Source organism: Enhydra lutris, unplaced genomic scaffold, assembly GCF_002288905.1.
Source record: "Enhydra lutris kenyoni isolate GAN:26980312 unplaced genomic scaffold, ASM228890v2 scaffoldscaffold67, whole genome shotgun sequence".
Classification (NCBI taxonomy): domain Eukaryota; kingdom Metazoa; phylum Chordata; class Mammalia; order Carnivora; family Mustelidae; genus Enhydra; species Enhydra lutris.
The window spans coordinates 3,715,977-3,732,890 of NW_019154151.1; the positions used below are offsets into that span (position 1 = coordinate 3,715,977).

The 16,914-nt window shown below is 36.7% G+C and overlaps 2 protein-coding genes across 3 annotated transcripts in view; both read left to right on the forward strand.

The window, feature by feature from the left end:
* Positions 1-16,914, forward strand: part of LOC111159173 (diaphanous related formin 2) — a 1,005,724-nt gene that overhangs the window by 226,739 nt on the left and 762,071 nt on the right. For both annotated transcript variants that reach the window (XM_022521608.1, XM_022521609.1), the window contains one exon: positions 11,617-11,756. In XM_022521608.1, the coding sequence (XP_022377316.1) occupies positions 11,617-11,756 (140 nt within the window). The remainder of the gene's footprint in view (positions 1-11,616; positions 11,757-16,914) is intronic.
* On the forward strand, positions 13,544-14,326 carry LOC111159176 (replication protein A4). Its single transcript, XM_022521610.1, is given in 3 exon segments — positions 13,544-13,699; positions 13,702-13,787; positions 13,789-14,326. Coding segments are annotated over 3 exon segments (780 nt in total).

The following is a 16,914-nucleotide window of genomic DNA, read 5'->3' on the forward strand; positions in this document are numbered from 1 at the left end:
CACAAACTTTGCTGTACTGCCATCCCTCTCTCTAGTTCCCCGACAGGCACGCCCCCACAGAGCTGGCCTTCATTAGTCCCACTAAACACCACAGGGAACAAGCAGAGTCCACAACAGGTGGTCAGTGCAGATCACTGCACCAAAAGAAAAAGTGACTCAGACATAAGGGCAGGGCATAAGCAACATACACAGGACACTTTCCTGAAGTGCCAGGTTCTGGTAAACAGGGGACACTGCACTGCATCTCACCCAAGGACCTTCTCTTTCTAAAGTCACTACTTTCAAGAGCAGAAGACACAACTAACTTTCTTAACACATAGAAACAGTCACAGAGAAGCAGAAAAAATGGAGATAGAGAAATTCATCCCAAATGAAGAATAGGACAAGGCCATGGCCCGAAAGCTAAGTGAAACAGATATAAGTAAGATGCCTGATAGAGAATTTGCAGTAAAGATCATAAGGATACTGGACTTGGGAAAGGAGTGGGAGACGTAAGTGACACCTTTAACACAGAGATAAGAAGTTACATAGTAGAGGTAAAGGGCACAATAAATGAAATGAGAAACACGCTTGATGTAATGAATGGTAGGATGAAAGAAGGAGAGGAAGGAATTAGTGACCTGGAAGACAGAGTAACTGAAAGTGATCATGCTGAAAAAAGAGAAATGAATTATTCAAAATGAGAATAAACTTAGGGGACTCTGACTCCATCAAGTGTAGTAACATTTGTATTATAGGAGTCGATAAGAAGAGAGAGAAAAGGGTGAAGAAAAATTATTTGAGGAAATAATAGCTGACAACTTTGCTATTCTGGGGACTGAAACTGATACCCAGATCTAGGAGCTACAAAGAACCCCCAATAAAATCTACAAAAGTAGACTCACACTAAGAAATATTATAATTAAATTGGTAAAATATCATGATCACAGCTCTTAAAAGCACCAAGATGAAAGAAGTTAGTAATTTCCAAGGGAAAACTCAGAAGACTAGCAGGAGCTTTTTAACATTAGAAGTTCGAAGGGAGTGGCATGATATATTAAAAGTGCTGAATGGGAAAAATCTGCAGATAAGAGTACTTGGTCCAGCAAGGCTAGCTTTGAGAATAGAAGGAGAGATAGAGTTTCCCAGAGAAACAAAAACTAAAGGAGTTAATGACTACTCAGCCATGTCTGCAAGAAATATTGACAGGGACACTTTGAATGGAATGGATATACCAAAGGTGACAGTATAGAGGTATGAAACACAAAAAGCAGAGAAAAATGAATATTATTTAAAAAAATCAGTCAAGGAACTAACAAAAAAAAAGATGTAAAAATATAATAACATACACCTGGAACATGGGGAGGATAAGAGAAAAAAAAGGGTTCAAACTTAAATGACTATCAACTTAGTATAGATGGGCATATACAGAGGAGGTTTTATACAAACCTAAGCGTAACTGTATATCAAAAGCCACTAATAAATGTAAAAAGAACAAAGAGGAAATTGAAATCTATCACCAAAGAAAATCAACAAAACATGAAAGTTTGAGTGATCAGACAGAATCTTCAGAAATAACCCCAAAACAAGTAATAAAATGGCAATAAGTAAATATCAATAATTACTTTGAATGTGACTTAACTAAATACGCCAATTAATGATATAGGGTGATAGAATGGATTAAAAAAATAAGACCCATTTATATGCTGCCTGTAAAAGACCCATTTTAGACCTAAAGATACCTGCAGATTGAAAGTGAGAGATGGACAAACACCTATCATGCAAATGGATATTAAAGAAAGCCAGGCAATACTTATATCAGACAAAGTAGACTTTAAAATAAAGAGTGTAAGAAGAAACATAGACAGACACTATGTAGTAACAAAGGGGACAATCCAACAAGAAGAAATAACAATTATAAATATTTATGACCCAACATGGAGCACCCAAATACACAGTATTTTAAGTTCTAAGTCACAGCAGTCAGACAACAAAAAAGTAAAATGTATCCACATCAGTAAGGAAGAAGTAAAACTCTCAGTAAATATTTTATACACTAATGATGAAGCAGCAGAAAGAGAAATTAACAAATAATGCTATTTATGATTGCATGTGAAATAATAAGATTCCTAGGACTAAACCAAACCAAAGAGGTGTATGAAGTAATCTTTATTATTTCTTTCCCTCTGCTGGCTTTCAGCTTCATTTGTTGTTCTTTCTCTAGCTACTTTAGTTTTAAGGGGAGGTTGTTTGAGATTTTTCTTGCTACTTGAGGTAGGCTTGTATTGCTATATACTTCCATCTTGGGACTGCTTTTGCTGTATCCCAAAGGTTTTGGACCATTGTGTGTTCATTTTCATGTATTTCCATGTATTTCTTATATTAAATATTTTACATTAAAGATTAGAACAGAAATAAATGATATATAAACTAAAAAACAAAACCAATAACAATAGAACAGGTCAATGAAAGCAGGAGCTGTTCTTTGAAAAAATTAATAAAATTGATAAACCCCTCCTCAAGCTTATCAAAAGGAAATGACCCCAATAAATAAAATCACAAAAGAGAGAGGAGAAATAACAACCAACACCACAGAAATACAAACAGTTATAAGGGGAAATTATGAAAAATTCCATGCCAACAAATTGGACAACATGGGAGAAATGGATTAATTCTAGAAACATATAAACTTCTGAAACTGAAGCAGAAAGAAATAGAACACTTGAACAGACCAATAACCAGCAAAGAAATTGAATCAGTAGTCAAATATTTTCCAAAAAATAAAAGTCCAGGGCCAGATGGCTTCACGGCCAAATTATACCCAACATTTAATGAAGAGTTGGAGGGAAAACTTCCAAATTCATTCTATGTGGCCGGCCTTGCCCTAATACTAACAGCTGGTGGAGACTTCAATAAAAAGGAGAACTACAGGCCAATATCCTGATGAACACAGATGAAAAAATTTTCAGTGAAATTCTCACAAACTAAATTCAACAGTACATTACAAAATCATTTACCATGATCAACTGGAATTTATTCTTGTGTTACTGGTTCAATCTTTGCAAATCAATCAGCATGATATTCCACATTAATAAAGGAAAGGATAAAGGCAGTATGATCACTTGAGTAGATGCAGAAAAAGGATTTGACAAAGTACAACATTCATTTATGATAAAAACCCTCAACAAGGTAGGTTTAGAGGGCACATACCTCAACATAATAAGGGCCATATATGAAAAACTTGGAGTTAATATCATTCTCAATGGGAAAAAACTGAGTGCTTTTCTTCTATGGTCAGGAACAAGACAGGGATGTCCACTCTCACCACTGCTACTTACCATAGTACTGGAAGTCCTAGCCTCAGCAATCAGAAAAGAAAAAGAAATAAAGGCACTTGAATCATCAAAGAAGAAGTAAAACTTTCACTATTTATAGATGACATGATACCATCTACAGAAAAATGCAAAGATATTACCAAACAATTGCTGGATCTGATATACCAATTCAGTTAAATCATTGGATACAAAATTAACATACAAAAATCTGTGGCATTATCATACTCCCATAATGGATCAGCAGAAGAAGAAAATAAGGAATTCATCTCCCTTACAATTGCACCAAAGACAGTAAGATACCTAGTAATAAACCTAGCCAAAATGTTAAATGATTTGTATTCTGAAAAGTATAAAACACTGGTAAAAGTAAAAGATGAGGGCTACCTGAGTGGCTTAGTTGATTATGTGTCATACTCTTGAGTTCAGATTAGGTCATGATCTTACGGTCGTGAGCTTGAGCCTTGCAGCAGGCTCTGTGCTGGGCATGGAGCCTGCTTATGATTCTCTCCCTCCTTCTATCCCTCCCCTGCTGCTCGCTCTGTGTAAAAAAACAAAACAAAACCCAAAACCAAAAACCAAAACAAAACAAAATTAAAAAACAAAGAAATTGTCAGTTACACAAAGAAATGGAAGGACAGTCTATAGGGAAAACAAGTAGTATTAAAATATTAAAGTGTTAAAATAAAGTATTACCCCAAAGAATGTACATATTTACTGTAATCCCCATCAAAATACCAATAGCATTTTTCATAGTGCTAGAACAAAGAATTCTGAAATGAGCATGGAACCAAAAAGACCCTGCATGGTTAAAGCATGCTTCAAACGTTTCTTTCTTGAGAAAGAAAAGCAGAGTTGGAGGTATCACAGTTCTGCGCTTTAAGTCATATTCCAAAATTGTAGTGATAAGAATAATATTATACTGTCATAAAAATAGGCACAATGATGAGACAGAACAGAAAACCTAGAAATGAACCCAAAACTATATAGTCAGTTAATATTGGAGCAAGCAGGAAAGACTGTTCAATTGGAATAAGACAGTGTCTTTAAGAAATGGTGTTTAGGAAACTGGACAGCAAGTTGCAGAAGAATAAAACTGGACCACATTTTTTTTTTTTTTTACTATGTTAGTCACCATAGTATATTATTAGTTTTTGATGTAGTGCTCCATGCAATACATGCCCACCTTAATACCCATCACCAGGCTAACCTCTTCCTCCACCCCTTCCCCTCTAAAACCTTCAGTTTGTTTCTCAGCGTCCATAGTCTCTCATGGATTGTCTCCCTTCCCTTCCCCCCCTTTATTTTTCCTTTCCTTCTCTAAATGTCCTACACGCTATTCCTTATGTTCCACAATTAAGTGAAACTGGACCACTTTCTTAAACCATACACAAATACAAATTCAAAATGGATTAAAGCCCTAATTGTGAGACCTGAAACCATCAAAATCCTAGAGAAGACTGGCAGTAAACTCTTTGACATCGGCTGTAGCAACTTCTTTCTAGATCTCCTGTGGCAAGGGAAAGAAAAGCAAAAATAAACTTTTGGGACTACATCAAAATAAAAAAATTCTGCATAGCAAAGGAAATAATAAAAAAATGCAACCTATTGAATGTGAGAAGGAATCTACAAATGGCGTATCTGATAAAGGGTTAATATCTAAAACCATAAAGAACTTATAAAGCTCAACACCCAAAAAACAAATAATCCAGTTAAAAAAATCTTAGAAGACATGAATAGACATTTTTACAAAGACGACATACAGATGGCCAGCAGATCTATGAAAAGATGCTCAAAATCACTGATCATTAGGGAAATACAAATCAAAACTGCAGTGAGATAACATTTCGTGCTTCTGTGGATGGCTATAATCAACATCAAAAGAAACAACAGGTATTGGCAGGATGTGGAGAAAGGGAAACTGTCTTACAGTTGGTGGGAATGCAAACTGGTGTAGGTACTGTGGAAAACAGCATGGAATTTCATCCAAAATTTAAAAATAGGACTACTGTATGATTCAGTAATTATATTATTAGATATTTACCCAAAGAATTAAAAAATAACCACTTCAAATGTACACATTGACCTCTGTTTACAGGAACAATATCTATAATAGCCAAATTATGAAAGTAGCCCTAGTATCCATCAACTGGAATGGTTAAAGATATGTTATATATAGTGAAAAACTACTCACCAAAACCACATTGAGGTACAATCTTATACCAGTTAGAATGGCAAAAATTGACAAGGCTAGAAACAACAAATGTTGGAGAGGCTGTGGAGAAAGGGGAACCCTCTTACACTGTTGGTAGGAATGCAAGTTGGTACAGCCACTTTGGAAAACATTGTGGAGTTTCCTCAAAAAATTAAAAATAGGGGCACCTGGGTGGCTCAGTGGGTTAAAGCCTCTGCCTTCGGCTCAGGTCATGGTCCTAGTGTCCTGGGATCGAGCCCCACATCGGGCTCTGTACTCTGCAGGGAGCCTGCTTCCACCTCTCTCTATCTGTCTGCTTCTCTGCCTACTTGTGATCTCTGTCTGTCAAATAAATAAATAAAATCTTTAAAAAAAAAAAAGAAATTAAAAATAGAGGAGCTGGGTGGCTCAGTGGGTTAAGCCTCTGCCTTCGGCTCAGATCATGGTCTCAGGGTCCTGGGATCGAGCCCCGTGTCAGGCTCTTTGCTCAGTGGGGAGCCTGCTTTCCTTGCTCTCTCTGCCTGCCTCTCTGCCTACTTGTGATCTCTCTCTCTCAAATAAATAATCCTTTTTCTTTTTAAGATTTTATTTCTTTATTTGACAGAGATCACAAGTAGTCAGAGAGGCAGGCAGAGAGAGAGGAGGAAGCAGGCTCCCCACTGAGCAGAGAGCCCGATGCAGGGCTCAATCCCAGGACCCTGACACCATGACCTGAGCCGAAGGCAGAGGCTTTAACCCACTGAGACACCCAGGTGCCCCAATAAATAAAAAATCTTAAAAAAAAATAAAAATAGAGCTAGCCTATGACCTGGAAATTGCACTAGTGGGTATTTACCCCAAAGATACAGATGTAGTGAAAGGAAGGGCCACATGTACACCAATGTTCATAGCAGCAATGACCATAATAGCCAAACTGTGGAAAGAGCCAAAATACCCTTCAACAGGTGAATGGATATAGAAGATGTGGTCCATATACACAATGGAATATTACTCAGCCATCAGAAAGGATAAATACCCAGCTTTTGCATTGATATGGGTGGAACTGGAGGAGATTCTGCTGAGTGAAATAAGTCAAGCAGAGAAAGTCAATTATCATATGGTTTCACTTACTTGTGGAACGTAAGGAATAGCATGGAGGACATTAGGAGAAGGAAGGGAAAATGAAGTGGGGGGAGTCGGAGGGGGAGATGGACCATGAAAGACTATGGACTCTGAGAAACAAACTGAGGGTTTTAGAGGGGGCTGTGGCATAGGTTAGCCTGGTGATGGGTATTAAGGAGGGTACATATTGCATGGAGCACTGGGTGTGGTGCATAAACAGTGACTCTTGGAATTGTATTATAAGTGAAAAAAGTTCATCAGAGAAGGACAAATACCATATAATTTCACTTGTGGAATTTAAGAAACAAAACACAGAAGTAATAGGGAAAAAATGAGAGAGACACAGATACAAATCAAGAAATGGACTTTTTTTTTTTTTAAAGATTTTATTTATTTATTTGACAGACAGAGATCACAAGTAGGCAGAGAGGCAGGCAGAGAGAGAGAGGAAGGGAAGCAGGCTCCCCGCTGAGCAGAGAGCCCTACGCAGGGCTCGATCCCAGGACCCTGGGATCATGACCTGAGTCAAAGGCAGAGGCTTTAACCCACTGAACCACCCAGGTACCCCAAGAAATGGACTTTTAATCATGGAGAAGAAAGATGGTTGCTAGAGGGGAGGTAGGCGGGATGGATGAATTACATAGCTGGTGGGGATTAAGGAATGCACTATGTTGAGCCCTAGGTATTGTGTTGTGGTGAATTACCCTGTTGTACATCTGAAAGTAATACGACACTGTATGTTTTCTAATTGGAATTAAAATAAAAATAAATAAATAGTAATATTAGAAGTAGTATCTCCGGGGCACCTGGGTGGCTAAGTGGGTTAAGGCCTCTGCCTTCGGCTGGAGTTGTGATCCTAGGGTCCTGGGATTGAGCCCCGTGTCGGACTCTCTGCTCCGCAGGGAGCTTGCTTCCACCTCTATCTCTGCCTCCCTCTCTGCCTACTTGTGATCTCTGTCTGTCAAATAAATAAATAAAACCTTTTAAAAAAAGTATCTCCAATGTAATCCTAAAGTGTTCTTTTTAGAATATCATTGATTTTGATATTAGCATTTCATGTCAGAGTTAAGGGAATGTAATTATTAAACTGGCCCAAAGTATCTTTTGGTTTTTTGTGTATTGTTTTAGAGTAACATAAGTACAGTCACAGTGACATTTATCTCTATCCTAATGATTTCCAATTTAAGGAATGCCTTCAAATTAGGAAAACTATTTGTTAACCTAGCTTTGGAATGGCATGATACATGGTAATTGCTAACTTTGTATGCATTATTTTTTAGAGATCAAATGGGCACAGTGGTAATTTTCATTAATCTCATACAGAGCAGCTAATTAAAATTTCCATTATCTACTTGTTTCCTTTGTTCAGTATCAGAACAGGATGTTAATGATAAGTCATTCTTGTATTACAGTTCTATTAAGTATAGTGAGAATTAGTTTAATCTATTGCACTGTTTTGTTTCTTTGTGATTTCTTTAACATACTGCATTATATTGATTGTGCTGAAGATACTTTGGCATTTGTAGTACAGATTTCATAATTAAGTAGTTGGTGCTCTGATTTTTTATTCAGTATTGAGAGAAAGTGACATATGGTGGAAAAAGAAGTAACCTGAGGACCAGAATATTCGTGTTTTATTCTTGCAACTTCACTAATTAGGTGACCATGGACAGTCAGCATGATTTTCTATTTTTGTAATGATATTATTAGATGAGCTGATATTTAATGGTCAGCTCATCTTTTATATGCTATTATGTTTTTTTGATCTTCAAGTATGAACTTATGTTAAAACCCGTGAAAGCTTGATAAAAGGTATTTGTTTTATAAGGTTATGTATTTCTTGTATTGCTCCATTAGGTTCCTTTCAGTCCTTCTAAGCACAGAGTATCTTAAATTACATAATTTAAATTTAAACCTGTTTCTAAGGGTTGGGGGAGGAGGGTGTCCTAAGGTATTAGGCTGTCCCAGTTTTTCCATGAGGCACAAATACCTCCGCCATGACCATATAGAAGAAGGGAACAAACATTTCTAAGCAGCTTACTTTGTCTATGAGACAACATATACAAAATGCCTGTTTTGACCACTTTATATGCATCGTCTCACTTAATCCTTAAAATAAACATGAGGGGTAAGTGTCTACTACCCGATATCAGGAATTAGTAAACAGGTTTATAGAGATTAGTTGAATAGTCTGCTCAGAGATTACCTAGATAAGTGAAGGTGTCACAATTAAGCCCAGTGACAGTTTGAGCTCTTCCTAGGATGCCGTACACGGTCTCAGTTTACCTATTCTACACTAGCATTTCTGAATATATGGTAATGGAACATCTCAGAACTGTAATATTGTGAAGCAAATCTAAACTAAGTTTTGAAATTTCTGCTTGTTGAACTCATCAGACATTCACCCATTTGTTTACTCACCATCCATACATCCATCCACGAATTAAAGAAAGATGTTTTGAGGGGCTCCTGGGTGGTTTAGTTGGTTAAGCTGAGGTGTTGATCTCAGGGTTGTGAGTTCAAGTCCCATGTTAAAGTGCCCAACATGGAGACTACTTAAAAAATACATACATATATATATATTTTTGAGTACTTACCGTGTGCCAAGCATTGTGTTAAGATCTGGGGACAAAATGGTGAACAGTGTTGGCAAGGTTCCTGCCTCATAGAGTTTATGTTTTTATAGTGAAGACACAGTAAACAAGTAGAGTACTGAATGATGTAAGGTTACACTGAGCTAATACTATGAATGAGATATAAAATGATGTGATGATGAATGTGGTGGTGAGAGGACTATTGGGTTGAGACTTAGATGATGAATTAGGGATGGAGATATTAGGAGTAAGAATCCTCCAGGCAGAGAAAACAGCAAATACAAAGGTCATTCTACAGTAATAAACTCATGTACAAGCCTCCAGGGAAGGATTGGTAGGGCCTCATTATCCATTAATTATGAAAATGGGTTTGAGGGTCATATGAAAGTGGTTTGTGACTGCAGACTTGAAACATTTTATATTATAAATGTTTACTTGCTATCATTCTTTGTGGTTCTACAGCCCTAAGTGTTGGGTAAATAAGTTAAAGAAATGGGGCACTGACTGGGTGGCTCAGTTAAGCGTCTGCCTTTGGCTCAGGTAATGATCTCAGGGTCCTGGGATCAAGCCTCACATCAGGCTCCCTGCTCAGTGGGGAGCCTGCTTCTTCCTCTCATCCTCCCCCTGTGCCCTATCTCTCTCTCAAATAAATAAATAAAATCTAAAAAAAAAAAAGAAAAAACAAATGTGGAAAAGATTTCATGGTGATATTTTTACTTTGCCATCTATGTCGTGATTTATTCAGCAGAAGTCTTAAACATCTGTATATCCTAACAAATAAAAAAATCAAGTTAGTGTGAATTATACAAAATATGTGATCTAAAACTATGAAACTGTATTCCTTGATCTGTAATTGTTATTGGCCGGATACAATAATAGCACACTTCCTTTGAGGCTCACTAAACCGAATCACTGGGTTAGATATCTCGCATAGAGTTCTGAGTCTAGAAGAGTGATAGACATAAATAATGACCTTTGCCTCAGTGTCTTAAGTTTTATAATAGTGATAGTGCTATAGCACCAGAAGGGAATACAGGTCCCTGCAAGACTGTACCAGACTTCATTGGTGCTTGGGTGGCTCAGTTGGTTAAGCATCTGCCTTTGGTTCAGGTTATGATCCCAGGGTTTTGGGATCGAGCCCCATGTATGACTCCTTTCTCAACAGGCGGTCTACTTCTCCTCTGCCCTTCCCCCTGCTCATGTTGTCTCTCTCTGTCTCTCAAATAAATAAATAAAACCTTAAAAAAAGACTTTATCAGACTTCAAACATTTACTTACTATTCAGTGGAATTAAAAAAAATTCAGACATTAAGAATGTCAATTTCTGCATTGAGGCATTCTTGATAAAAGCCAAACACCCTGAAACCCTGTGGAATCCATTTCTTATTGTTAACACATTATTTTTAAAATTCTATATCCTCAAATGATATAGCTTCTACCAAATTAGGGAAAAAAACCAAACCAAACCACTTTCCTTATTCTAGCTTAGGTACTTAAAGAAAATTGAGTGTGATCAGTACAAACTTGAAATATGTGACTCAAACTAGAATTTTAATTCAGGGGAATACATTTGTAATATATATCTAGAATGATTATGTATATGATTCTGTATATCTAGAATGTGAAAGTGAGTTATTATTGCAATGAATGTGTTAATGATGTTTTCCTCTCAGTCTTTTCCCCAAACTACTTATATAGTTATTATGGCAAGGTGATGAAGCTAAGGAGCTGTGATGAGATAATGAGTTCTAGAAATAACCCCATGTATATTGGAAATTAAGCAAAAACTAGTCATTATCAGATAAATGCATTTAATGACTTTTAAAAATTAATATACAACATGGGAGTATTATAGGAAGGAATAGTTGGGAATTAGTGAATACTTTAGACTAATATGATTAATATGCTAAATGGAGACTACTGTTTTACATTTTAATAACTGTTTTCACTTGTTTCTTGAGGTAGGCTAATTCTCTGATACATTTCAGTAGTTTTTGGTTATCTGTAATGTTTTATATTAAATTTTGTTCACTTGTGTTTTATGGTATAGAACATAAGCATATTAACTAGGAAATTTAATAAGATGATTTGTAAATGTTCATTCTGTGGGTTAATGCTAGTGCCTGGATTGTAAATTTAAGCATCCCTGTCAGTGACACTTAATCTCAAGTCCATAGTCTTTTCAGACTATGAGTACCAGCAGTATAATTTCTTTTTAAATGAGGATGAGGGGAGTGTTGAGATATGTATATAACTTGATTTTACCTCGTCATTTCTATGACCAAGAATTTTTAAGTGCATAGCACTCTGCACATATTTTTCTATAATAAAATACTTGCATAGTCTATGCATTATTTTAAAAGTTATTTCAAAACCTGTTGTTTTTCTAAAATGTGATTTCTTTTTTTTTTTATAGGGAGGGTTGAAGAACAGCAAACATGAATGTACCTTGTCTTCACAAGAATATGTTCATGAATTACGATCTGGTATTTCAGATGAGAAACTTCTTAACTGCCTTGAATCTCTGAGGGTTTCTTTAACCAGCAATCCTGTGAGGTAGGTGGGGTGGTTCTTACCATTTTGGTATAATTCATGCAATTTGTACTGAATGTAGTTGTTATGAATACAATCAGTTACATCATTTTAACCTCAAGGTTTTCTGAACAATCTGATGTCAGCTAATAAAACAGCAATGTCTGATTATTAGGTTGTAAACATTTGATAAAATATAGTTATTCTGATATCTTAATACTGTGCAATTTTAGGAATACAGATATTACTTAGATGTTTAATTCCTCTTTTATTATATAAAACATGGATCCAGAAGTTAAATATCCACATTTACTTGGCAGTTTGTGTGCAAAGGTAACAATTATTATATTTATTTGTAAAACAAATTAAGTATATTGGCTCTGGTATTATTAATTTCTGGCTGAGAAATAAATACAGTTTTCTTTCTATAAGTTTTAGATATACTATTCACATATTTTTGTAATTTGGCATACCAAAGTTAAATTATTTTAACCAGTAAAAGAAATGAGAGAAAGTATTAATAAACTCAAAGCTCTACAAGTTTAGGTTATTTTCTAACTACAAAGGATTTTTTTTTAAGATTTTATTTATTTATTTGTCAGAGAGAGAGAGAGAGACAGTGCGAGCGAGCACAGGCAGACAGAGCGGCAGGCAGAGGCAGAGGCAGAGGGAGAAGCAGGCTTCCTGCCAAGCTAGGAGCCCGATGCGGGACTCGATCCCAGGACACTGGGATCATGACCTGAGCGGAAGGCAGCTGCTTAACCAACTGAGCCACCCAGGCGTCCCTAACTACAAAGTATTTTTAATGAAGTTCTTTGCCAGTGGTTGATTCCAATAACTGATATTCTTTATTAATCATAAAAAAACCTTTAAGTTAATTATAACCCCAATAAAATGTTTTATGAGGAAAAATGGCTTTTCAATGTAATATGAAAATATTCTGGGAGATATTCATATAAATTGCTACAGTCTTAAGTTCACAAATTACTGCATAAAAGTGTACAGAAATGGTATTTTGATTTTATTCATGTTTTTCCTAATATCTAATGGAGACCACATTTTGTATTTCTCCGACCTATTGGTAGAGTCTTGAAAATAATTTAGAACTCATTTGAATTGATGTAGGAATTAAAATATATCAACTATTTCTTTTTACCGATAGTGTATTTGTCAGAATAACTGGAAAATTATAGTTCTATAATAATAAAAAAAAAAACCTTAAAAAGGCAGAGGTAAGATGTGATTTACTTTTGAATATGATGACCATCTAGAATGCTTCTGGTTTTAATGATTGAACAAATGATTTAATGAATGTGAATTCTTTGAGAACCATAACCATTTTTGTGCCCTGCCCCGCACCCCTGCTACCTCTGCCATATAAACCTATAGCTCTTTACCATAGTGCACTTAGTGCTCTGAAAATTATGTGGGTGAATAAATGAATATTTAAGAAGTGACTATCGAAGAAGTTGTGGCAGTTAGGAATGAAGGGGAGGGGTACCTAATAAAAATGCATTTTATACAGATGGCAAGAAAAGCTTGAAATAATACATGGGGCCTTTAAAATATAGGCCAGCAACTACCATACAACTCCAAAGAATTATGGGACCTGGTGAGAAGCTGGTAGGTCCTCATTAGCTGGAGAGAGCAGCATTTTGGTAGCTGGTTGGCTCCATAGGTCGCGCGAGGCTGCTTGCGTCACCACACATCGAACTTCTGGTGGTAGCTGTCTGAAGCGGTCAGAGCCCTCCTGAGGAACTCACTGACTACAGCGAAAACCTACCTCCTAATCTCTCTGAGCTCTTCTTAAGATGAATAAGAACGGTTTTGTGAGCTATGGCAGCATCTCTGCTGTGGGTGAAACTTTTGGAAGCAATGACCAGCCATCTCAGGGTGGTGAAGCTCCTGCTACTAAGACCCCAAGATCCAGGGTCCGAATTCAGTGTATTATACCTTGTCGTGTAAGCCCAGCTGCTCCACCTCCATCCTGGTTGACAGTGTCTTCAAGATAAGGGGAATTGAAGTTTCCCAGGTCTCTATTGTGGGGATAATCAGAAGGCCAGAGAGCTTCCAACTACATTCTTTACAGAATTGATGATATGATCACCAAGCCTATTGAGGTCCGCCAGTGGCTCGGAAGAAATAAAGCAAAACAGGGCACATCGCTTCTTCCAGTGGAAGTGTATGTCAAAGTGATCGGTATCCTCACATGTTTTAAAGAAGTAAAGGGCCTCGAGGTATTGAATATCCGAGTCCTAGAGGACATGAATGAGTTCACCACACATATTCTGGAAACAGTCAATGCACATATGATGCTGGATAAAGCCCACCAAGTGGCCTCTGGACCTAGTGCGCCATCAAAAATAAATGAGGTCCAGAAGTATGGCGAGTACTACCGCCTTGACTTCATCCACAAGGAAGTTCTGCGTTTGATCCGTGAATGTCCTCAACGGGAAGGCAAAAGTGTACATGAGCTCCAGACCCAGCTTTACAGCCTGAGCGGCAGGGCCTTCAAGCAAGCTCTTGAGTATCTGACCATTGAGGGCTACATCTACCCCACTGTGGATGAAGAGCATTTTAAATCTGCTGATTAAAGTGATGAAAAGATTTTTCATTTTCCAAAGATCCTTGCCTCCTTCTGTGAATTTTAACCTGTTGACTTTTAGGAAGTAGATTTTTTCAACAAAATATCTCACTGGCATACTTTAGAACCTTACCGCTTTTCCAAATGCTTTGAACTTTTCTGTTTTTCTGACTGTTGGAAGCTCAGATGGAGATGGCAATGGATAAATTGACTAGACTTTTTGTAGGATTTACAAGCAAGCAAGTGAAAATAGCCCTGGATGAATGAATTTGGGAGAGGAAAGGACAGAAAAAACTGAAAATTATTATTTGTTACGTGGGAGTTTCTTTTTCTGACATATCCATATATTAGGAGAATACAGATGCAGTCAGGGAACCAGTTAAGAGATGAAAACAAAAATTCTATTGTTTTTAACATTAGGTTTATTTTTTGTGTTTGGATTTAACTTATACTCCTGTTATCTCTTGCTAAATATAGTAATTGATTAGTTTGAAAGTGCTAAAGAGAGCAATTTATGAATTCAAATGCTCAGCTCAATATTTATTGAGTGATTTGCTCTTATTACCGTAGATTTGTTTAGAAGGTAAATGACTTGGCCAGTGCTCCCCTTCCTCTCTAGTCCTGCTTTGCATGTGAGCCAAACTTCAGAGGATAAGATGCCAATCCTGGGGAAATACTATCTACTATTTTGGGCAGAGATTTTTAAACCTGAGTTAACTGAAGAATAGAATTGACCATTATAATCCACTTAGGGTTGTTAATCTATGGCTCTTAGACATATGAAGTGTATGCATTTATATTGAAATTGATTCTAAATTGATTGAATAAATTTGAAAATATTTTCAAATCAAAACTAATATTATTACTGCTGTCACAATTGTTAGTAATTATCATATTACTTTACCTACTAAATTCAGGTTGTATTTTGAGTATAATTTGAGAAATATAAATTATTGTATTTTTCTCAATTTCTGATTCCTTCTTATGAATCAGAAAAGGTTACCACCTCAAGACAGTATGGTACTGGCACAAAAAAAGACACATTGATCAATAGAACAGAATAGAAAACCCAGAAGTGGATCCACAGCTATATGGTCAATTAATCTTCAGTGAAGCAAGATAAAATATCCAATGGAAAAAAGTCTCTTCAACAAAAGCTGTTGGGAAAACTGGACAGCAACATGCAATAGAATGAAACTGGACCACTTTCTTTTACCATACAGAAAAATAAATTCAAAATGGATTAAAGACCTAAATGTCAGGCAGGAAACCATTAAAACCCTAAAGGACAACACATAACCTCTTTGACATCGGCCATAGCTACTTCTTACTAGAGATGTCTCCTTAGGCAAGAGAAACAAAAACAAAAGTGAACTGTTGGGAATTCATCAAGATAAAAAGCTTTTGTGCAACAGAGGAAACAACAAAACTAAAAAGAAACCTGTGGGGTGAGAAAAGTGAGAGAAGGTATTTGCAAGTGATGTACCTGATAAAGGGTTAGTATTCAAAATCTATAAAGAATTTATCAAACTCAACATCTTATAACCAAATAATACAGTTAAAAAATCATTGGAAGACATAAGTAAATATTTTTCTAAAGTAGACATACAAATGGAGGACAGACACATGAAAAGATGCTCAACATCACACATCATCAGGGAAATATAAATTGAAACTATAATGAGATACCACCTCACACCTGTCAAAATGGCTAAATAACAGCCCTGGAAACAATATGTCAGTGAGGATGCAAGGTAAGGGGAACCCTCTTGCAATGTTGGTGGGAATTGCAAACTTGTGCAGCCACTGTGGCAAACAGTATGGAGGTTCCTCAAAAAGTTAAAAATAGAGCTACCCTATGATCCAGCAATTGCACTACTAGGTATTTACCCAAAGTATACAAACACAGTAATTTGATGGGATACTTGCACCCCAATGTTTATATTAGCATCATCAACAATAACCAAATTATGGAAAGAGCCAAGTGTCTACCAACTAATAAATGACAAAAGAAGGTGTGGTGTATGTACGTGTGTGTGTGCGCATACACACACACACACACACACACACACACACACACACATATACACATGCATATTTATATATAATGGATTATTCTTCAGCCGTAATGAATGGAATCTTGCCATTTGCAGTGACATGGATGGAGCTAGACAGTATTATACTAACTGAAATAAGTCAGTGAGAAAGACAAATACCATATTATTTCACACCTATGTGGAAGTTAAGAAACATACACAGGGAGAACAAGAAGAGGCAAACCAAGAAATGGACTTTTTTTTAATTATTTTTTTTCAGTGTTCCAAAATTCATCGTTTATGCACCACACCCAGTGCTCCATGCAATACATGCCCTCCTTAATACCCACCACCAGGTTGACCCAGACCCCCATCCCCTCTCCTCCAAAACCCTCAGTTTGTTTCTCAGACTCCACAGTCTCTCATGGTTCGTCTTCCCCTCCAATTTCCCCCAACTCACTTCTCTTCTCCATCTCCCAATGTCCTCCGCGTTATTCCTTATGCTCCACAAGTAAGTAAAACCATATGATAATTGACTTTCTCTGCTCGACTTATTTCACTC